We start from the raw sequence: 22,440 nt of genomic DNA, 5'->3' as shown, positions 1-22,440 counted from the left end.
ATTTGACAGCGTGAGTGTAGCGCCACCTGGTGCCCACAGCTTGTCGGCACAGGTTCCTTCGCTGTCGGCCCTGCATTTGTCAGTCTGCAGTTTCCACTGCTCTCAGGCAGGGTCGGCTTTCTCCTGGGAATTTCGGCCACAGTGATCTGCATTGGATGAAAGTCCCCTCTGTTGTCACAGGCATGAGACACAAATAATACGAACAGGAAATAAAGTTTTCTCTTTAACCACATAAATTCTAGAGCATGCATTTCTCTAACTGAAAAGAAGCAAGGGAGAATTTCTGACTGCACTTACAAATCACCACAAACGGCAGGGATGCTTTCTTCCTTACCATTACCTTTGGGTCCTTACCCACAGGAAACCTGAAATGCCCTGGACATCACGGCATCCTGGATTCCGAGTTTCCAAAGCAACAAGCAGACTGATAGAAGTGGAGGCCGTCTAGGGCTGCAGTCAGGGTGGGCGTGCTGACACCCAGCTGTCCAGGAAGGCCAGCTCTGCTCTAGGCACTGTCGCTGAGGAGTCGAGGTCAGCCTGTGACCTTGGGCAACTGACTTTCTAGGTCTCGTCTCTGCCTTCTTCACTATTTTCCCCATCCACTCCACATTTTTAAAAGACATTGTTCAGCATGACAGTCTCTAAAACAGTACCCGATAGGTTTTCCACTTTTTGTAGTCAGACGCGCAAGTGTCAGACAAGCCTTCTGATGGCGAGGAGGCAAACCAGTGTCTTCACAGTGAGTCAGTACGGCGGAGACGCTGGATCCCTTCTTAAGCCAGACCCAGGAAGAGGGCAAAAGTACACGCACGGTGCCTGTGAGGCCTTTAGGGAAGGCAACTCAGCCGAGTCACAACTTTTCCAGGTCCTGAGGAGAGGGAGTCCCACTTTGGGAACCCGCAGACTAGAGAATCTGGGGGGTAACTTAAGCTTGTAGGAAAGTCAGGCAGAGGAGGGTGGGAGGCTGGGGCGTGAAGCACAATCTGCAGAATGATCTCCAGGAGGTAGACTCTCAGTCCATCCATCACCTCACGTGCCTTTGTGTGTGGGGTATGAACACTTAATCTACATAGTACCACACCAATCCACCTTGTACCACAGGTTTTTTTGAACTCATTCTTCCTAACTGAAATTCTGTGCTCTTTACGGACTTCTCCCTCCCCACCTGCCCACACCGTCTCTGGCCTCTAGTGACCACTAGTTTACTCTTCACCTCTGTGAGACCGACTTTTTTAGATTCCATGTGTGAGAACATGCAGCATCAGTCTTTCTGTGCTTGGCTTACTTCATTTAACATAACGTCCTCTGGGTTCATCCCTGTTGCTGCAAAGGGCAGGATGTTCATTCTTTAAGCCTAAATAGTATTCCACTGTGTATCTGAGCTATATTTTACCCATCCATCCTTTCATAGACATTTAGGTTGTTTTTCTTTCTTGGCTATTGTGGATAGAGACTGTAGGCAGGGAGGTTAAGGAAAAATAAGTTCAAGAGATCTCCGGTACAATAAAAATGGAGTGCAGATCTCTCTTTGATACAATAATTGTGTCTCCTTTGGTTATATCATCAAAAGTGAGACGGCTGAGTCATAGGTGGTTTTATTTTTAGTTTCTTGAGCAGTCTCCATACTGTCCTCTGTAATGTCTGTCTTAATTCACATTCTTAGCAAAGGTGTACAAACATTCCCTTTACTCCAGATTTCAGGAGCACTCACTATCTTTTGTCTCTTGATAAGAATCATTCTAAGAGGTGTGATGTGTAACTCCTAATAGTTTTGGTTTGTATTTCTCTACTGGTTAGTGCAGGAGTTATAAAAACAGAGTTGTTAGCCTTTGCAATAATCCCTAAACCAGCCTTGCAGATACAGAAACAGGCACAGGGAAGTAAAGGAAATTCCTGGGCTCAGAACTAAGCCCACACAATTTCAGACCATGGAATCTTTCAAAATAACAACTTTTAGGGCCGGGGATTTAGATCAGTGGTGCTGCTGCCTGCCTCGCAAGCACAAGGTCCCGAGTTAATCCACGGTACCAATAAATAAATAAATAAATAAATAAATAAACAAACAAACAAATAAATAAATAAATAACAACTTTTAAACTAAACTATGGCAATTTCCAAGTATGAACCAATACCCCAATACTCTTTGTTGAATGAGTAACCTGGATTCTATCATACTTTTACAAGTTCCCATCTTCTTAAAATGTAAGATTTTTTTGTTTTGTTTTGTATTTATGGACAAATATTTTGAACATCTATACAATGTTAGTTCCTTTTATTATACATTATTTTATTGTGGTGAAGCCAATTTCCTGACCTCTGATACATTTATCAGAAGGCCAACTGTGAAATGCTTCCATTCTCTATCCTGGTGGTTTTCAGTGGCTTGATACTGTGGTTTTGTAGATATCCCTCCAAAATTCACGTGTTGGAATTTAAGCCCCAAGGCTCTAGTGTAGAAGATGGGGCCTTGGAAGGTGATTAGGTCATGAGAGCTCTGTGCTTATGAATGGGATTCCTGTCCCTACACAAGAGTGAAAAAGGACTCAGTTAGGTCCGTTTGTCCCATCCATCTCTTCTGATATGTAAGGACACAGTATTCATTCCTTTCCCCTTTTCTGCCTTTCCCACCATGCAAAGACATCAGAAGAAAAAGCCACCTACAGGAAGACCCTTTAATACATCCCCCCAGAATCACAGCCAAAGGCCATGAAAATGATGCCAGAGCAGTTGAGTACGAACCAAAGGACTGAGCACATGAGGGCTGAGATTAGCAGCAGCAGGGTCTTTGGTACAGAGCTGATCAAGGACTCGCTGGGCTGTGCAAGGCCAATTTTCAAAAGTGAGACTTCAGGATCACCAGTGCCTTTGCCCTCTCCGATTCTCTGCCTGGTGTTGGAGTACCAGACCAACTTCCTTACACTGAATAAATCCCTGATACAGAATATGTGAGGAGCCTGGCTTTCCTTCTCCCCCTGGCTCTTCTTCTCTTCTCCCCACTGGGGTATCAGGGGAGGAATCAAGAAAAGCCAGGGTTTTACCATCACTTGGTGTTAAAAGCCCACCCACCATAGGTCTGATAAGAACCTACAGCCAATGGACTACAACCAAAAATCTAACATTCACATTGTCAGAGTACCAAAAGAAAAGAGAAAGCACAGCTGAGAAAGCATTCTCACAGAAATAATGGTTGAAAACCTTAACAAAATTAACAGACACAAATTCATAGTCTCAAGTGATCAAATCCAAAGGAATCCACACCAAGACCTTCATAGTCAAATTTCTGAAACTCTCAGACCAATGAAAATATCTTGAAATCAACCAGAGAAAAAAGATTATATTAGCTTTCTTATTGCTAGACACAGTATGTGACGCCCACAGCTTAAAGGAGGAGTCTTAGTTTGGCTCCTGTTTTAAGGGGGTTCAGTCCATGGTCAGCTGACTCCAAGGCAGAAACATCATGGTGGAGGGGTATGATGGAGCAAAGCCGCTTAGCTCAAGGCAGCTGGGATGCGGAGCAGAGAACTGTGTCAGAGAGGAAGAGGCAGGGATCAGACATCCGTAAGGCCACACCCATATGAACCCCACAGACACACCCAAAAGTGTTCTCCACCAGTCCCTGGGGCAGATCCCAAAGCTGACCAAGTTGGCATTCCATCCTAACCTCCACAAAAATATATCAGGCAAGCATTAATCACAGGTAAGCAAGATTGACTATAATAATACCAGATAAAGTCAATTTCAGAGCCAAGAAAATTGCCACAGAGAGGGACATTTCACAGTGACTAAAGGGTCAATCCTTCAAAAAGTACTAGCAGTACTAACTCTATATGTATCAAACAACAGACATTTAAATATATATAGAAAGCAAAAACTGAGAGAACTGACAGGAGAAATGGATAAATCCATAATTGTAGTTCAAAACATCAACACTTCTCTCAGAACAGTTGATGAAACAAACAGACCAAACATCAGCAAGTATGTAAAAAACTCAACATTATCAATAGAACCTAAATGATATTTCTATAACACTTGATCCAACAACTGCATATACATTCTTATACACATTTGCGTGCCTACTGAACATACCAAAATAGGCTATCTCTTGGATTATAAAATAAACCTCAAGAAATTTAAAAGAATTCAAATCACTGAGCTCCCTGATCAAACTAGAAATTAAAACCAAATTTATAAATTGAAATTAAAAGCTGGGTGATGATGGCCTTTCCCACGTGCTAGGAGCAGAGACATGAAGTCCGTGGTGAGTCTCACGCCAGCCCAAGTTCTGCGCTGACCACCTGGGAGTGCTTGGGGTATTAGTGTCCAAAGAGCTACTGACTGAAGGCGACATCCAAGGAGGGATAAGAGACAAGTTACTCATCGACTCTGTACCTAATTCCAGAAAAACCTCTACTCTTCATACAGTTTGGACAGAGAGAAGTCCACTACTAGACAAGTTCAGAACTTTCTCCAACAGACGGCCCAGGCTAATGAGAAGCTAAGAAACGGAAACTGCTCCTCATTTCAGTACTAAAAATATTGACAGGACTCTTGGCAAGAGATACAAGTGGATGTAGCCTTATTTGTGATGAATCAGGCAGATTCAAAAGAAGAGGATAATTCAGAAGAGAGGCCCCAAGACAGTTCAGATCAGAATTAATATCCCCTGTGAAGTCACTATGGAAAACTTGAAGCTTCCTAATTCAGAAGGCAGAAAAGGGCAAGACTGAAGTTTTAAACAGTTCAGCAACTAAAAACAAGGAACAGTGAAATAAATGACCTAAAATGAAACACGCAATTCATACTTGATAATTCTATAAACAAGAACGTTTTGTATTTCTGGTACTACAGTACGTGTTAAGAGAAAAACATTAGATGAATCTAATAGTTTGAGTGAAGAACAATTCATGAACTGAGCAGCACTTGAAATGGAAAGGGATTCAGAGCGCTCCACTGTGTAGCGAGAGCAGTGTGATTCTACAGCTGCACATGGAAATAAAGTACAGAAGTGACTTGATTAGTTATGGTGAGGCCTTTGCCCTGGTTGGACATGGTCTGAGCCACTGGGGGCCTGGGATTGGCTGAAACCCAGCCATTTGTTACAAAAATACAGTACTTCAGCTGTTAAAGATGCTTTCATTGTGAACCCAGTTATGACTGTGATTACACTTCCTTATCTAAGTTTTGCCCAATAGGGTGACTCTAGAAAACAAATAGTTACTTCAGATAACTACAAGGTTTTGAATGTTTCACTACAAAAAAAATGATAAATGTTGGAAGCAATAGATATGTTAATTACTCTGACTTGACAATTACACAATGGTGACAGGTATCAAAACAACATCATGTGCCCTACAAATTTGTACAAGTATGTGTCAATGTAAACAAATAATTTAAACAGAAAAATTTCCAAACAATTGAACATCCAACAATATACTTCTAAATGATTCGTCGGTCTCAGTTTAAGTAAAAATTATACTGAGCCAAGGATTTAGCTCAGTGGTTCTAGCACCTGCCTTGCAAGCGCAAGGACCTGAGTTCCATCCCCAGTACCAAAAAAAAAAATTATACTGAACAGAATGAAAATGAAAAAATAACAAAAATTCATGGGATAAAACTAAAGCAGTGCTGAGAGGAAAAAAATTCTTGACTAAATGCATACATTAGAAAAGAGAAAAACATATCAGTAATCTAAGCTTCCCCCACAAAAGCTTAGAAAAGCAGAGCAAAATAGTCTCAAAGCAAATGTAAGAATAGAAATTTTAAGAGCAAAAATCAATGAAACTGAAAACAGAAAATCAGCAAAGAAAATCAAAAGACCCGTCTCTTTAAAAATGAATAAACTGGTAAGACTAAGAAAAAGGAGGACACAATTTGCTAATATTGGGAATGACACAGGGGTTGCCATTACAGATCCAGAAGACATCAAAGGATTAATAAAGGAATACTACTCAGCCATAAAGAATGACAAACTAGAGATATTTATGACTAAGTGGCCATACTCTTAGTGAAATTAATAAGTCACACATGTATAAATACTGTATAGTTTCTCTGGTGTGAAAAACTAAAAGTGTAAATTAGGATCAAAATGTATAGTTGATATTGTATAATAGGAAGAAAAAGTCTAAAAGAGTAGAGGAAGTGGGAGGGGCAGGGGAAAGGTAAAAAGGGAAAAGAAAAAATATGTGAAAAGGAAAAGCATGGAAACAATGGTCTTTATAAACAGGGAAAGGGGAGGGCTGAAGAGAGGGCTGGGAAATGGGAAAAAATAAAAACCAAGATGTGTCATGTAAAGGTTCAAGATCCCAATGATGAATATAACTGTACTGCATACCTAAAATGTACCAATAAACTTAATAAAGATTTAAAAAGGAACACTACAATAATGTTACACATATAAATTTGACAACTTCAATGAAATGGGCTATTTCTTAAAACAAAAACAAAGGGTCAGGGTTTAGCTCGGTGGTATCACTGCCTGCCTTGCAAGCACAAGGACCCACGTTCGAACTCTGATACTAAAAAAAAAAAAAAAAACAAGCAAAGACCTACCAAAGTCCCCCATAGGAAATAGATGATGTCTGCTTTGTGGTAGGGAGACTGAGCCTGAGTCCTTGCACATACTGGTCCAACTCTTTACCACTGCACTGCACCTTGAGCCCCTGAAACTGGTCATTTGAACAACCCTACAACTATGAAGATTAGTTCATAACTTTTTAAACCCCCAATAAAGAAATCTCCAGGCCTAAAGAGCTTCACTACACAAGTATACCAAATGTGGAAGAATTTATGCTGATCCTACACAATCTCAAAAGATTATAGCAGAGAGAGCGCTGCTTTTCCATTTATGCTGCTATAACAACAACGCCTGAGATATAGAATTGGTTTAGGTATATGTCTCCTCACTCTGGAAGCTGGGAAGTGCAGGATCAAAGCACCAGCAGGCCGGGAGCCTGACGGGGTGGCTGTGGTTCGTAGTTCCATGTGTGCTCACAAGCTGGGCTTTGGGGGTGACGGGAAGGGTGTGAGTGGGCACCTGATGAGTTCACAGGGCACTTGCTGTGAGGAGGCAGGACCTGGTGGGAAGAGGGGGTCATTGGGGTGTGGCCTGGAAGGCTTTATCTCTTGCCGGCTCCCCCGTCTCTCTCTGTCTCTGGGCCTCTGCTTCCTGCAGCCCTGTCACGAGCAGCTGTCCTCTGCCAGGCCCCTCTGCTGTGCCACCACACCCTGGAACCCCTGCCTGGGGACTGAAGCCTCTACAAACTCTGAGCCAAAATAAACTCCTCCTGAAGGTGTGGGGGTCAGGTACTGTGTCTCAACAATGAGAAAGTAGCTGCCAGGGATTTAGCTCAGCGGCACCACACCTGCCTCGCAAGTGCAAGCTCCTGAGTTCGATCCCTGGTACCAAAAAAAAGAGACAATGCCTGTTGCTGCATCTACCTGAGGGAATGAAGGCCACATCCTCACAGGACAGAGGGTAGAGGGGAAAAAGGGAAACCGCCTACCTGGTTCCCCCCAGGCCCTTTAAAAGGCATTAATCTGCTGACGAAAGCAGAGCCCTCCTAATTCTATCACTTTCCAAAACATCTCCCTTGTTACTGCAGAAACAGAGACTAAATTCAGCATAAACTTCAGTGGGGTGGGGTGAGCACAAACATTCAGATCATGGCACCTTTGCAATTTATTCTATTTACCCCAAGACTAGACAAAGGCAGAAACTATAAAAAAGAAAACTACAGCTCCACATTCTCTTGACTTTTAAATATAAAACTCCTGAGCGGGCCAGGGATTTTGCTCAGTGGTTCCGCCACCTGCTTTGCAAGTGCAAGGTCCTGAGTTCAATCTCTGGTACCAAAAAAATAAAAATAAATTAATAAAACTCCTGGGCAAAATATTGGCAAGTAAATTTAGCAAAATTATTAAACATCATGACTGAGTAGGGTCATGGTCACTTGTACACTGCTGTTGGGAATGTAAAATTGCAGAACTTGGAAATTACTTTTTAAAAAAAGCTAAAGTTCACAAGATGTGGTTGTACACAGCTGTAATATCAGCTTTTATGGAGGCTGACGCAGGAAGATTGCAAATTCAGGCTAATCATGGTAATTTAATGAGACCCTGACTCAAAATAAAAAAGAAAGGAAAGACCTGGATTGTAGCTCAGTATGAAGGCCAGGGTTCAAAATTCAGGACTACAGCAGGGGTAGGGGAGGGATAAACTTGAAGCCAAGTGAGGTGGTGCACACCTAAAATCTCAGCACTGGGGAGGCTGAGGCAGGAGGATCATGCATTCATGGTCAGTCTGGGCTACATAGCAAGTTCACATATGTTTTTTGTGGTACCAAAACAAAAAAACACTAAGCTTGCAATTGAGAGGGGTCCAGGCAACTAAATCCTTGGGCATTTATCACTTGGAAATGAAAACGGATTCGAACAAAAATGTGTAGCTAGATGTTTATAGCAGCTTTATTCGTTCTTAACAAACTGAACAAACAATCTGAAAACAATGCAGACGGCCTCCCGTGCGTGTCTAAAAAAGTGCAGCACTTTACCCTGTGCAATGCCGTAAGTCCTCAATTTAGGAATGAGCTCCGTCCCAGGAGAATGTTCATAAGTTCAATTTGTTCATAAGTCCACCAAAGTGAGTCTTAATACACCTCTGACACAAACATAAAGCATTAAAAAAACAAACGTGAGGTCCCCTCCTTTCTGTGAAAGCTCACAACTGGAGTGTCCCTAAGTCAGGGACTTTTGCTGTATTATTCAGCACTAAAAGGGAACTCGTCCTTGGCAAATGCAGTAACTAGATGAACCTCCAGAGAGTTACACTGGGAAGCGGCGACCTCGAAGGCTCGATTACCGGGAGCCATAAATTAAGGGGCGGTGGCTACAGAACGGCAACAGGAAGGATTCTTATAGCAGCGAAAATACTGGGACCTGACTTCGCCCTTGTTGGTGTGATGATCCCGCCTGCAGTTCTGTGCTGTCACCATTGAGAAAAACTGGGATCTCCGGTATTTCTTACAATTGCATGTGAAATGGAAAGAAAAGAAGGAAAGAAAGAAAATCCATAAAGAAACTTACTTTTAAAAATAATTCAAGGCAAACAAAAGTAAATTTACTTTTCCTAAACGTGTAGGGCGCTGCCGAAGTTTGCCCCGCCCCTGGGGACACTTTTCCTGTCCGGGTTCTGCTGGGTCCCTGGAGGACCTGACGCCGCCCCTTGGCCCTCTCCTCCTCGCAGCCTTCCCTCGGCCTGTTCTCCAGGCCATGGCACAGGTGCACAAGAAAGTAGGCTGCGGTGGACAAATGCCTCTGGAGCCTGGGGCTTGGGGACCGGCTCTTACATTGTGACGGCCACAGCAGGTCATACGGCCAAAACCAGAATCGGGAGACAGGGCAGGTCTTCCGCCCAAGGCTGGGGTGGACTGCAGAGCCGCACGGGGCCAAGCCCAGATGCAGGTGAGAAGCTAGAGCCACGATCATCCCTACCACACGGGCCTCGACCACCACCACGTTTCCTTCTTACCTTCACTCCTCCTCCCTGCCTCGTCCACGTGAAGGCTGCTGCCCACTGTTTCGAGGTCTGAACGACAGGACCTGAAAGTCCTTAGGCCAAAGCCAGGACACAAGGGAAGGGAACCCAAAGACAAATTCCCTATCCCGAGCTGCGAGGCCTCTGACCCGCCCACTGCCCACTGCCTCCACCTTCCCAGCCCTGCCCCAATCTTTATTTCATCTGTTGACTCTCTGCTCACCCCTTCCATCCTCTAGAATCCTGGTTCCTTTCCCACGACTTGGCTTTACTAGAATCCCTGTGCAAAGTCTGTAAGACTGACTCCTTTAGCCTTGATTTCCCTGTCTGTAAAATGTGGCTTGCAGTAGTTGGCACCTCATAGTGTTTTTTACAATTTTGAGATAGGATCTCACTAAATCACTCAGTCACCCAGGCTGGGTTCAAACTTGCCATCTTCCTGCCTCAGCCTCCCAGAGCACTGGGTTTAATAGAAGGAAATCAAAAACATATACTTCATTCTTTTTGTAAAGATATTTCTAGTTGACTTACAGGCCTGTGCAACCAACACGCCCTCTAACCTCAAAGTCTTAATGGGGAGATGAAATGACAAAACTCACAATGATTTTACACTGCCTGGTCTATAGCAATCCCTTAAAAATATGGATTTGTACATTTTAATGTGTTGTGGGGGGTGTTCAATCTCACTGAAGGCTTAAAGGGGTCCCAGGGTTCCAAGTCAGAACTCTGAAGACATCTCACCATGGAAACACTGTTCTGGCTGTGACCCTCTTCGGCCCAGCTATTATTACTTCTAGAGGTTCTCCAGCTCCAGTGCTTCCTTTGGACCTACAGGTTATAGGGGCAAAACTAACCACCATGAAGAACATCACCACAAAGGGAAAAATGCGAGTTCTAAGTAAGTCTGTTGTGAGTCAAGTTTTCAAATAGAACCCACTCGTAAGACTGATATTGCCTAACATGGGATGCTGTGAGTGGGGAGCATCTGGGAACAGTGCGTTCCACCGGGCTGATGTATGGTAGATATTCTACTGACCTCCCCAAGCAAGAACCTTCAGAATGAGGCCAGATGAGAGGGATGTCCCGGGTGGGAGGCAAAACAATGTTGGGGAGAGAACCAGACGCACTTGGGGTGGCGTGTTCATGAGGAGGCCACGGTCAGCACCTTCGTTTGGGAGGCTGGGGGCGGGGTGAATCCTGGAAAGGAGTTCGAAAGAGGCTCCTAATAGCAAAGCCCAAGTGGTACGTGTTTGCTGGTGAACGGTCATGGAAACAAAGGTTTTCACCCAAAACTTTTAGGAGGAGTAAAGTCAGTGCCCTGTCATGATTTCTGTATCCAGAAATTCAGCCAACTATCAGTCAAAAGTACCCAAGGAGAAACACTGTATCTGCGCGGAACGTGTACAGATGCGTTCCCTTAACATTGTTCTCCACATGACACAACCTGGCAGCTATTTACATAGCATGGGCACTCTGTCGGGTGTCACAGGTAAGCTGGAGATGGTGTTAGGTATACAGGAGGATGTGTGTCAGCTACGTGCAAAATACTCCGCTATTTTATCAAATAGACTTGAAGCTCCAAACATTTCAGCGTCCATGAGGGTCCTAGAACAATGCCCTGCAGATAGTGAGGGATGGCTGTACATCTAGGACACAGATAGTACAAGAATAGGTGGACCTACAAATCGAGAATGGAATGGAGCATTTCGAAGAAAGTTGACCATAGCCAAGGCTAAGTGCCTAGAAAAGACAGATTTTATAATTTTCTGCAAAAGCGCTTGGTAAGAATTAACTCTTGCTGGGGATTTAGCTCAGTGGTGCCGTGCCTGCCTAGCCAGCACAAGGTCCTAAATTTGATCCCCAGTACAAAAAAAAAAAAAAAAAAAAAAAAAAAGAATTAACTCTTACCCATTCTCTAAAATCTGAAGCCAGGCTGAGAGATTTACCAGTACTGGGTTGAATCCAGGGCCTCGCGCATGGTAAACAAGCCCTGTACTACTGAGCTACATCTCTAGCTCTCATTCTATTTTCTGTTTTATTTCTAAGTCATCCAGGCCATGAAGTTGAGATCCTCCTGCCTTAGCCTAGGGTCACAGGTGTGTGCCATATCCCAAGTTCTCTCAGCTGAAACTTGGACTATCTCAATAGTAAATTTAGCATGAAATTGAGCTCTGGGCTCACCAGACAGCAGTGAGAAGCGGGGAAGGGCATACAAAGAGATAGCACAAAGGATGGAGCAATTAGGGGAAAGGGGCAGCTTTTAGAGGAGCAGAGTCTCTGAAAGCTAGACTGACCAGAATGACCCTGTGCGACAACCAGGTCCACCCGGATAGCGTTGGGCCATGTCTTAACCTTGCCAGATCCATGCCCCCAGACATCCCAGGCCCTGCTATGTCTGTGACCACATGGGAACTGTAAATGTCACCAAGATCCTCAGTGGTGTTGAAACCCAGCTAAGAGCAGGAGTCTCAAGGTGCGTCCTGTGTCCCTCTCCATTGCATGACGCCCCTGCTGAAGGCTGTAACTCAGCTCTCAGGAAGTGCCCCGGTGGCTAGATGGTTGTCATCCTAAAGGTCTTGTCCCCAATGCCTGAGCACATCTGCCCCTGGCAACTGCTAGGCCCTGGGCCTCATTGAGCTCTCTCCAGCTACCGATCTAAATCTAACCCTTTATCACCATGGCAGTCTGTTCCACTCCTCTCAGATCTTCTTTCTTCTAGGATAAATGGCCCATGTGACTTTGTAACAGATGTGGTGAGCATTTCCAAAGCACTGTGCATGGGTGGAGTGAGGCCCTACAGCAAATAATCTCCCTGCTCCTCAGCCCTGTGGGGTGGAGACAGAGGCATGGACAGGGGACTCTAGTACAAAGAAGACTAACGAGCAGTGTGACACACTGTGGTGTAGACCTGGAGAAAGAGGAGACCTCCACCTGGAGGACCTGGAGTGGGATTTGGGCTGGATTTTGAAAGATTCCAACAAGGCAGGGAAGGAGACCGGCGGGGAGTGAAAGAGCATAGGGCATGCTGTAAAAATCTTGGCTTCTTTCTCTCTTTTTAGTTTTTCTTTTCTTGGCTTCTTTCAGTGAGTTAATTCCATTCTATTTTTCATTGACAAAAATTTGTACGTATCTGTGGGGTACAGTGTAATGTTTATAATATGGAATGATTCATTGCCTTGTACTTACTTCTGTGTAATGAAAATATTTAAAATCTGTTCTGTGAACAATTTCGAGTTATGCAATGACTTTTTTATTACCGTCGCTATTCTGCACAATAGGTCACTAAAGCTTACCCTGTCAAACTGAAACTTCATATCTTTTTTGTTGTTTTTTTGTTTGTTTGTTTGTTTATTTTTGAGACAGGGTCTCACTATGTAGTTGAGACTGACCTGGAACCCACTATGTAGCCCAGACTGGTCTTGAACTCACAGTGATCCTCCTGCCTCAGCCTCCCGAGTGCTGGGATTACAGGCGTGCGCCACCACACCCAGTTGAAACTTCCTATTTTTGACCTCCAACCACCCTCTTCCTCCAGTCTGGTAGTAACCATTCTGCCCTCTACTTCTATAACATCAGCTTTTTTTTTTAGATTCCACATATGAATAGTTTGTGCAGTATTTCTCTTCCTACGCCTGGCTAGTTTCACTTAAAATAATGCTTTCTAGATTCGTCCACATTATCACAAATGACGGGACTTCTCCTTTTCCAAGTCTAGATTGGAAAGCTCCATCGTGTGGGTATAACATAATAATTTCTTCCCCCATTCACTAACTGATGGACACTTAGTTGGATTCTGTTTATCTCGGCTATTCTGAACAGCACTGCAATGGGCCTGGGAGTGCAGCTATCTTTTTAACATAGTGACTTTAATTCCTTAACATATGTAACTAGAAATGGAATTGCTGAATCAAGACCTTGATTTCTTCTATTTGACTTTAACTATACCTAAAATGAGGGCTGGGGATTTAGCTCAGTGGTACCGCCGCCTGCCTCCCAAGCACAAGGACCTGAGTTGAGTTAGATCCCCAGTACCAAAAAATAAATAAAATAAAATAAAGGCTCTGGACTAGATGACCTCTAAAGTTTACTGATAGAGACCAAGAAGAGTATAAATCTGAGTGTTCCAACTTAGGTAAGAAGCCAAAAGTGTGAAGCAAATCTACCTTCATCAAAGGAGTGGGTGTGCATTTGGGGCAGGGAGGAGAGGGAAAGGGTTATCGATTCACTATTTTCCCAGCCTCTCTAACGCAGTACCTGTCACCATTCTGATCACGCCTTTGAGACACTCACAGTCTCCCGAGAATGCTGACGATGGTACCTGTGATGGTTAGGAACCGAGACGTCCCCCAGAAGGCTCCTTGTGTTAAAGGCTTGGATGCTGATGGACTTCTGTGAAGGGACTGGAGCATAGGGCGGCCGGCTCTCCGCTGGATTGATCCCCTGAGGAGATCATAATTTGATAGCATTATTAAGAAGTGAGAGAACCACGAGTGGTCACACAGTGTGACTCTGAGAACTATACCCGGCCCCAGCCCCTTTCCTTTTCTCTCTGCTTCCTGGCTGCCTTGCGGTGAGCAGCTTTCCTTCGCCCACACCCTTCTGCAAGAGAGCCAGCTGACCATGGGCTGAAACCTCGGAAACCAGGCAGAGAGACCTCTCACCTTTGACCTGTTTATGACAGCTATTTCGTCACGTGAACACTCACATCAGCACCAGCACCACCGGCAAGGACAACACATTTCTATGGCATGTCTAGGAGCCAGACGCCTCTGACAGCACTTTAATTAACATTTCCCACTGACTCCTCCCTCCGACAGCCCTGGGGATCGGTATTACCACTTTACAAAATGTAAGCCAAGAAATCATAAATAAGGCTGAAATGAAAACAGACAGTTGCTATTTGGGTGTGGAAACTTGCAAATCGGCACACACAGATCCAGTTAGAAATCAAGCAAGTGTTCCTCCATCCAGGCACTTTTAAAGGGAAAAGGAGAACAACAGAGTGAATGAAGTAACTTTCCCTGAAGAATTTTCTGTTGGTCCTGTTAGCTACACAAGTTGTTCTGATCATATTAGATTGATGGGGGCGGGGGCTGTTCATATGGAAGCGACGCAATTAGGCACTAGGGGAAATTGGGAGGAGGTTATCAGTAAAAGCTGTCGGTGTTTGGAGACAGACAGGCCGTCCGAAGTCCCAGGAACCGAAAGAGTTGCAATCTTGAAGTCTTGCAAGCACTTTCTTCCCAGGAGGCATTTTTTCCCTGAAAGTTAAAGATTGAGGAACTTGGGTCTGTGAAAGTAAACAGCTGCCCATCAAATGCAACCTCAAAGCTGAGAGAGAAGTTCTGCTCTCTCTGCTGACCAAACTTGACTCTTTAATTTTCACTTCCACGCAAAGGAGGCAGGAAGGCAGGTTAAATAACTCACTCAAGTTTATAAAGCTAGTCTCATGCAGAGTTGAGACTCCATTGTAGGCCGTCTGACTACCTGCTTTACTTCCTCAATAAAAAGAAAGCACAAGAGTAGGGCTGGGGATGCAGCTCAGTGGTAGTGTTTGCTTGACATGGATGAGGCCCTGGGTTCAATTCCCAGCACTTGAAAGCCACAAAGACAGGGCCCAGCATGGCTCCTCGGGCACGGTCTGTGTCCCCAGGAAAGGATAGGATGGCCCTAGTCTTCCTTTCATCTTCACTAACTCAGCCTAAGACAACACTGGCTCTCTTGGAAGCCACATCACATGGAGGATTCCAAGGGAGCAGACAATTCACCTAAAAGTCCCCCCCCCTTTTTTTGAGCCAGGGTCTCACTACATAGTTGAGTCTAACCTGGAACTCACTGTGTAGCCCAGGCTGGTCTCAAACTCAGCGATCCTCCTGCCTCAGCCTCCCATGTGCTGGGATTACAGGCGTGTGTCACCACGCCTGGCCATAAACCACTGCTAAACCAGGTTGCTAACATTCTGTTCACAGGCAGCTCATTAGTTAATCCGAAATGTTGAGTTTTATTCTGAATCCTATAAAAGTTTAGCTTTCAGCTCAGCTACAATTATTTTGAAACCTGATAAATTGTCTAATGCAGACAATAACAACAGCAATAACAACCTCAGCTGGCAGATTTTGGAGAATTAGCTTTGTATCAGGCATGTGCTAAGTGTTTCTCTCCACAAAATCAGACATTACTGTTCTCTGACTAGAGAGGTAGCTCAGTGGGACGACACCAGTTTAATGCGGGCAAGAGCCTGGGTACAATCCACAGCATTACGGAAAGAAAAAGGAAATATTTTACTGTCCTCATTAAACAGAATAGGAAATCAAGGCTGGTGAGGTTAAGACACTTGCTCAAGATCCACTGAGGAAGGGACAGACTCAAGGCTCATATCCAGCATTACTAACTCCAGGGCCTGGACCTGCATCCCTATTCTCTCCCACCTCTTTGTATCATCTATAAGCTTGTCATCATCTAAGTCTACTGTAAAAACTGCCAAACAGAATCAAGGACAGAGCTCTGGGGTGAATGACATCCCTTCCAGGGTACATGAACCAGTCACTCATATAGTCACTCACATAGTCCTAAAGAGAAGTTCTTTTTACACAATTTTGGGGCCAGGGAAGCTGAGCGGTTTGCTCACATTCATACAGTGACAAAGGAGGCGGAAGACGAGGCAGTTCAGAAAGATCACATTCCTCAGCCTCTTCACACAACAACAGCATAAATGAGAAGCTGCCCAAAAAGTTCTACAGTACCCTCTAGCCTGCAATTTTCCAAGCTGTTCTCATGCACTTGGTCTTATCTTTGTCAAAACCCCGCAGGAGTGAGTGTGCATTTCCTCGACCCCTTCCCTAATCAGTGGGAGATGGCATTCATCTGTCCTGATCAGCTTCGCAATCACTGGTCAGCTTTCCCATTTCTGGGGAAAAATATCCAAGACCCATGGCTTAAAGGAGGGGGTGGTGTCTCATGGTTTCAGGGGATTCAGTCCATGGTCAGCTGGCTCCAAGGCAGAAACATCATGGCAGAAGGGGCCAGCAGAGGAAACCCGCTCACTTCATGGTGTCCAAGAACAGGAGAGAAGCACCAGCAAGGGACGCACCCTCCTCAGGTCCAGCCTCAGTGATCCACCGCCTGCAACGGGACCTAACCTAGCACATTAACCCACTGATGAGCACAGGGCCCTCGTGATCCAAACACCTACCCAGGATCCCGTAACCCAGACAAGAACTATGGTTAAGTTTAGGCACAGCATGAAACCTGAAATCCTAACAGTTCACAAATCATCCACTTGATGACCCAGGGGAAGGTTTATGCAGTAATTAGCAAAAGTGTGAGGCTTTTGAGATCTGTCAACTCCATGAAACTGTGAGAGCCACTCCCAGCCCTCACACCCGCCTCAGCAGTGGCCAGGAATCTCCCTCTGGGGAAGCACTTAAAGCTCCCAAACATACCTGCGCCTTTGCACCTGTAGTGAAAGTTCAGTGTCTCTCCATCCTTTTTAAGCGACGCTTTTTTCCTTGGTAGAAGACAGATATCACTGACTGAGAGCTATCTGCTTTTCCTGCCTTCTGCTGTAAATTTGAAAAATCCCTTCCCCTCTGTGGTCGTTAACATTTTCAAGAACCTGTTTGCTCTTTCATTATTCTAGGCTTGTTTGCTCTTCTGTTTTTCCTCTTCTTTTCTTTGGTGTTGTTTTGTTTTGTTTGCTTTGCTGGTAGTGGTTGTCCTAGACACTGACAAAGACTCCCTTCTTGACTCAGACTTAAGTCAGACCCTCTGAGCCCTGTGAGCCTTGTCCTTGGGCTCCTCCTCCACCTCATCCCCTAAGTGATTATGTCTCATTATCCTGGCCTGCTTCAGCTCAGTCCCGGCAGGTGGGTTGAGCCAGAATCTTCCTCTTATCCCTGATGTTTTCTCTCAGTGATTTCCTATCCACTGATTCTCCCATCTGCACCTTGGCTTTCCATTTTCAATTGCCCATGCTGGTTTCAGAGAGGGGCCCAGCCTCTTTCCCCTTACTGCATAAACCCCACGGCAGGAATCTCTAACTAGGGCAGTAGTCCTGAAAAGAACACCTTACCATTTTAACAAGTGTCAGAATCATTTTTCTTATCATCTCCTTTAGGCACCTTTTGTATTTATACTTTTAGAGTGAGAGCTTATCCAAAAAGATCCTTCTTAGCCTCAAAATGTCAAAATGTTTTTCTGTGGGGCTGGGGATTTAGCTCAGCGGTCCTACCACCTGCCTGAGTTCGATTCCTGGTGCCAAAAAGCACCAAGTCCTGAGTTCGATTCCTGGTACCAAAAAAAAGAATGTCTTTCTCTGGATCAAATGTCTCTCTCTGGATCACTCCCTCAGACCCTTCATCTAATAAGAGGTAAGATCACTCAGAAAACCTGAAGATTGTTAATTAATCACAATCAATTAAGCAAGTATGTATCTAAGAAGAGACAGAAGGCCACCTGAGGTCCAGAGAACTTAAATCTTTTAGCAAATGTTAAAAGACAAAGAATTTTTAAAGTAAAACCATGACTCTCCCTTGATATAAAAGGATCTGTTGAATGTTTTATAACTCACGTAACTGGAACCAAAGAAATATTACCATCAGTTAAGGAGAGAGCTCCAATTGCCACACATTTATAATTGGATAAGAAATACTGAAATGGATCTACAAACAGGCCAAACTGGAAAAGCTGGTTGGTATCTTCAAGACAATAAACTATTACATTCCCCAGGAGCCAATTTTTATTTTTATGGAAAGATTGTTTGCCTTACTATGTTTTCTACTATTTAACTTTATCTACAGAGTTATGAAATCACCTAATCTGGAGCAAGCAGAGGGACATTTCTCTGTCAAATCAATCCCCAAAGCTGCCAGCATTCCTTTGGAAAAATATCCACGTAACCTCTTCAGCCATTTCAAATCTTGCAGCTCTTCCCTGTGAAGTCAAAAGACAGCAACAGAGGGTTCAAAAGAGAAAAAAGACAAAAATCATTGACAAAGAGGATAGCTCTGAACAGCAATAAGATGGTCGGGGTTGGTGGTTAGGTTCATGGGCTAGAAAGAGAGAACCCTCAGATCCCAGTTTTGCTACATGTGGCTAAGTCACATCAAGCAATCTTTCTAAGTCCTTCTGTGCCTCAGTTTCCTCTTCTGCTACCCAGCTAAGTTATTAATTGGCAAGGAGTTGGAAAAATGACAGCTGTTATTGTTACACTTCTTTGGAGCCTGCAGTCATGAAAGCATGCCTATCTTCACTCTAAAAGCTGAGGCTAGACCAGGCCCAGAATGCTCTGAAAACTCACACATTCTGCGATGAAATGAATGTTAATTTGCCCCAGTTTCCCGCTGTCTCTGCGAGAGTAACCTGCGCTGCTTCGTAAGTCAGATTCAGATTCAAAATGCTGGGGATGTAGCTCAGTGGTACAGCACCTGCCGGGCAAGTGTGAGGCCCTGGATTCAATTCCTGGTACCAATAAATGGAAAAAAAAAGTGTAGACTGATGTTTATCATCACGGCTTCCTTCAGCACAGGAGACAATACCAGTATCAAGAATGAGATGCTCAGCTATGTGCAGTGCTGCAGGCCTATGACCCTAGCACTCTGGGAGGCTGAGGCCAAAGGATCACAAGTTCTGGCCCAATCTGGGCAAATCAGTGTCTTAGCAAGACTCTATCTCAAAATTTTAAAAATAATAAAAGGGCTAGGGATATAGCTCAATGTAAAGCACTAATCCCTAGTGCTAGTAATCATACGAAGAAAGTATGATTTGCTCTGTGTTTTTCAAGCATCTCCCAGGGAACTGAAGTAGTAAAACCTCTTGTCACAGCTCCATCTGGCTTCTGTGCAGCACCATGTCTGTACCAGAAGCAACATCTGTCTTGCCTCTGGCGGGGCCTGCTACAGCTGCCCCAACACCATCCCTGAGTCCTTCTGTTATTTCGTCTCCTCCAAATACAAGTGAGAGGATTTTCTCAGTCTGGGCTTCTGCAAATGACTGACAAAAGGCAGATTAACAAAGGAAAAAACAAACACAGGTTTGGCAACAGGTGCAGCATGAGTACACAAGGCAGAATTCAGTGATGAATAACTCACAAGATGGTCAAAATCGGGGACTTAAAGAACCCCATTAATCGGCACAGAGTGGCAAGACAAATGAAAGAGGTTTTAAACCCTCGAGGGCAGCCCTGGGGAAACTGAGGTCAGGGTGTGTTGTAGCCAGGTGTTTTGTGCGAGTTCCTTGGGTGCTGATCTAGAACTGGCTCCAGAGCTGTGCGTAGGATCCCTGCCCTTCCTCAGAGAGAGGGGAGGGCAGAGTTTGCCCATGTCTGCTTTTTCTTTTTTCTTTTTTTTTGTACTTGAGAACATGCAGCAGCATGGTCAAGTTTATTAAGCTTATAAATATCAGTATCTGTAATAAAATATAAAATACAGACTATCTCTTTTCCAAATACGAAGTCTCTGAATGCTTCTCTCCATCCTTTGGTCTGAAACCCACACAGCACACTCACGTTACACTGGACACGGAGCGCTGTCGGGGAGGGGGCTCCGCGGGAACACCAAAGGCCTACCTTACAGAAGGGAAACGTGGAAGCAGAAATACTTTGAATATAGACTGTACATTATGTAAACAGACATTCGGAGAAAGAACTGACACAGGCCAGGATATTGTTTTCTAGGAAACCAGAATCTTCTTCCTTTGCAGTCACACACACTGAGGATGCTTTTTGTTGAGGACGGAGCCTGTCCCTGCATTTAGTTATGTGCTTAGAGCTCTTGGAAACGAGTAATTATTACATTCATTCGCTAACAGTTTGTTCTCTGCTTAGCTGGCTGGTTGTGGCAAACAAGGAGTACAGAAACTATTTCAGTCCCTGTATCTCATTTAACACTAGTTAAATCATATATAAGTAATTCACTTTTCAATCCATATTTGTAATATAAATAGATGAGGTGAAGCAGTGAATTTCAAAATTCGTGCGTGGAAAACTAGTTGACAGTTTGTTTCCAATAAGGCTAGTACCAAAATAATCACTACAGAGTCAGTCCAAGCTAGCAGTAAACCCCTGATTTAGCAGGCTGAATCCAAGTTTGAAGTTAGGTAATTCTAATTCCTATATTACTGTGCAAATATAGAATTTCCTATGTAAAAGAGAGTGCTGGCAGCATCGAGGCCCTGTAGTGAGAGAATGAAATACCGATTAGGTTTTGAAAGGCAGAGAATTCATGTGAAGAACTTTAAATGTCTTAGTGGTGGCATCACAGCAATGGCCTCAGACTTCCTTTAACAAATCAGAAGCTGAGACAATTCATTTGTCAGTGTTCTGAGTCAAAAGCTTAAATGTGAAGCGAGTGATAAACACGCAAAACTAAAGGTGAATTTTCTACTACGGTCGTATGCGAGAGTTTCAAGTTTTATGTCGACCGTTCTGTACCAGCAGCTCCCTCTGAGGGAAAGGCTTAGTCATGACTGTCCATCCCTCTTCAGAGCTTCCAGTCTCTGCAGGAGCACATTTCCAAACGCTTCCCGGTGGGCAGGGCTGAGTGTGTCCAACAGCAAGTAGACGGTTTCGTGGTAGGGCATCTGCAGATGATCCTCTACCTGGTCAGAGGCGTACCCTACCATCCTCAGTCCTGCTTCTGCGAGCTCCAGGCAGTCTCTGTTCCTTTCCTTGGTCTCCACGTTGATATAGGCCACGTCGTCTGCACAGCACAGGCTTTTTGAGACAAACATGTTCTTGACGGCAGAGAGAACATCATTTACAACGGCTTCTGCTTCTAGCCTCGTATCTTTCACGCCACTTCCTTCAAAACCATTGAGCTCTGAGCCTTCTTCAAATCCTGACATACTGCTCAGCTCCATGGGGTTACAGTCTGTTTCCACTCTTCCTCCTCCTCCTCTTCTCTCCGAGGCATCCGGAGCCGGCCAGCGGCCGCCCCTGCCTTCACCATCACCCTCGCCGCAGGAACCCATGTCTGCTTTTTCTTAAGCGTCTCCAGCCCACAACATCTTCCTGCCCGAGTGGCATATCATGCTTGGCGCTTCAGGACCCATCGGGGGCAGTGTGAAGAGAAGGGACAACAAGAGAGAGGCCTGACAGCCAGCTGCCAGGTAGAAGGGAATCCACTGAATTTTTTAGCAATAGCTCCCACTGGATGAATGAATGAATGGATTATAGTGACCCTTATTGTGTTATGGGTGCTGTTTTAGCCTTTATGTGTGTTTACTTTTTTATAGCACAACGCATATTTTTAGAATCAGGGGAAAGTTTTTGATTTGGGTATTTTAATACAGAACGTGCCTTGAATCTGGTCGCCATGATGTGATAATACCTACTGGCTTATCTGGCGCAGGAGGCAGGAAGAAAGTAAGACAGCGCCAGGGTGACTGCCTCTTCTTTGGTTCACAGTTGACAATGAACTAAAACCTTTTAGGATTCTCACTAGTCTCAGCAAACAGACAGTTAGTTACCTAACTCTGAACTCTAAAAACAGCTGTGTCGGGCCAGGGATTTAGCTCAGTGGCACTGCACCTGCCTCACAAATGCAAGGTCCTGAGTTCAATCTCTGCTACCAGAATAAAACAAAACAAAACTGTAGTCTACGCCCTGCAAGTTAGTTATTGAGTACATGTTAAATTGATTATCTTAAATTATTCAAATAAACATAGAGTACCTCATCTTCCCCCCCAAAATTGTAGAGGGAGTATGTGTGTGTGTTTTAACTAGGGATCAAACCCAGGGCCTCAAATATGCTAGATAAATTCTCTACTGTTAAGCTATTAACCCAACCCTGATTATAAATGTATTTAAAGAAAAAAGTCACCTTTAATTTTGTGTGTGTGTACTAGGGATCGAATCCAGAACTTTGCCCTAAACTACACCCGTCTTTTTTTTTTTTTTTTCAGACAGGTTT

General features: G+C 44.3%; 2 protein-coding genes and 1 long non-coding RNA gene across 6 annotated transcripts in view; 1 reads left to right on the top strand and 2 right to left on the bottom strand.

Moving 5' to 3' along the window:
- Nucleotides 1-8,839: 8,839 nt before the first annotated feature.
- On the bottom strand, nucleotides 8,840-10,220 carry LOC104875828. Its single transcript, XR_784189.1, has 3 exons — nucleotides 10,132-10,220; nucleotides 9,527-9,606; nucleotides 8,840-9,017 (listed from the first exon to the last, which is right to left on the bottom strand). It is a non-coding gene; the product is annotated as an uncharacterized LOC104875828 (long non-coding RNA).
- Nucleotides 9,238-22,440, top strand: part of Bcl2l14 (BCL2 like 14) — a 48,022-nt gene continuing 34,819 nt past the window's right edge. For 2 of the 4 annotated variants that reach the window (XR_784190.2, XM_010643548.3), the window contains exon 1: nucleotides 10,228-10,430. The gene's annotated coding sequence lies outside the window, so the exon portion shown is untranslated. Of the gene's footprint in view, nucleotides 9,460-10,227; nucleotides 10,431-21,614; nucleotides 21,638-22,440 lie in introns of those variants that run through there. The other 2 variants (XM_010643549.2, XM_010643551.1) reach the window with 2 other exon arrangements.
- Nucleotides 20,927-21,522, bottom strand: LOC104875829 (GSK3B-interacting protein-like). Its single transcript, XM_033766302.1, has one exon. The coding sequence runs from the start codon at nucleotides 21,497-21,499 to the stop codon at nucleotides 20,990-20,992; it is 510 nt and encodes a 169-aa protein (XP_033622193.1). The 5' UTR covers nucleotides 21,500-21,522; the 3' UTR covers nucleotides 20,927-20,989.

The sequence above is a fragment of the Fukomys damarensis genome, unplaced genomic scaffold, assembly GCF_012274545.1.
Source record: "Fukomys damarensis isolate Sample0158 unplaced genomic scaffold, DMR_v1.0_HiC HiC_scaffold_19, whole genome shotgun sequence".
NCBI lineage: Eukaryota > Metazoa > Chordata > Mammalia > Rodentia > Bathyergidae > Fukomys > Fukomys damarensis.
Note: the sequence above shows the minus strand (reverse complement) of the source record. Positions and strands in the feature narration are given on the sequence as shown.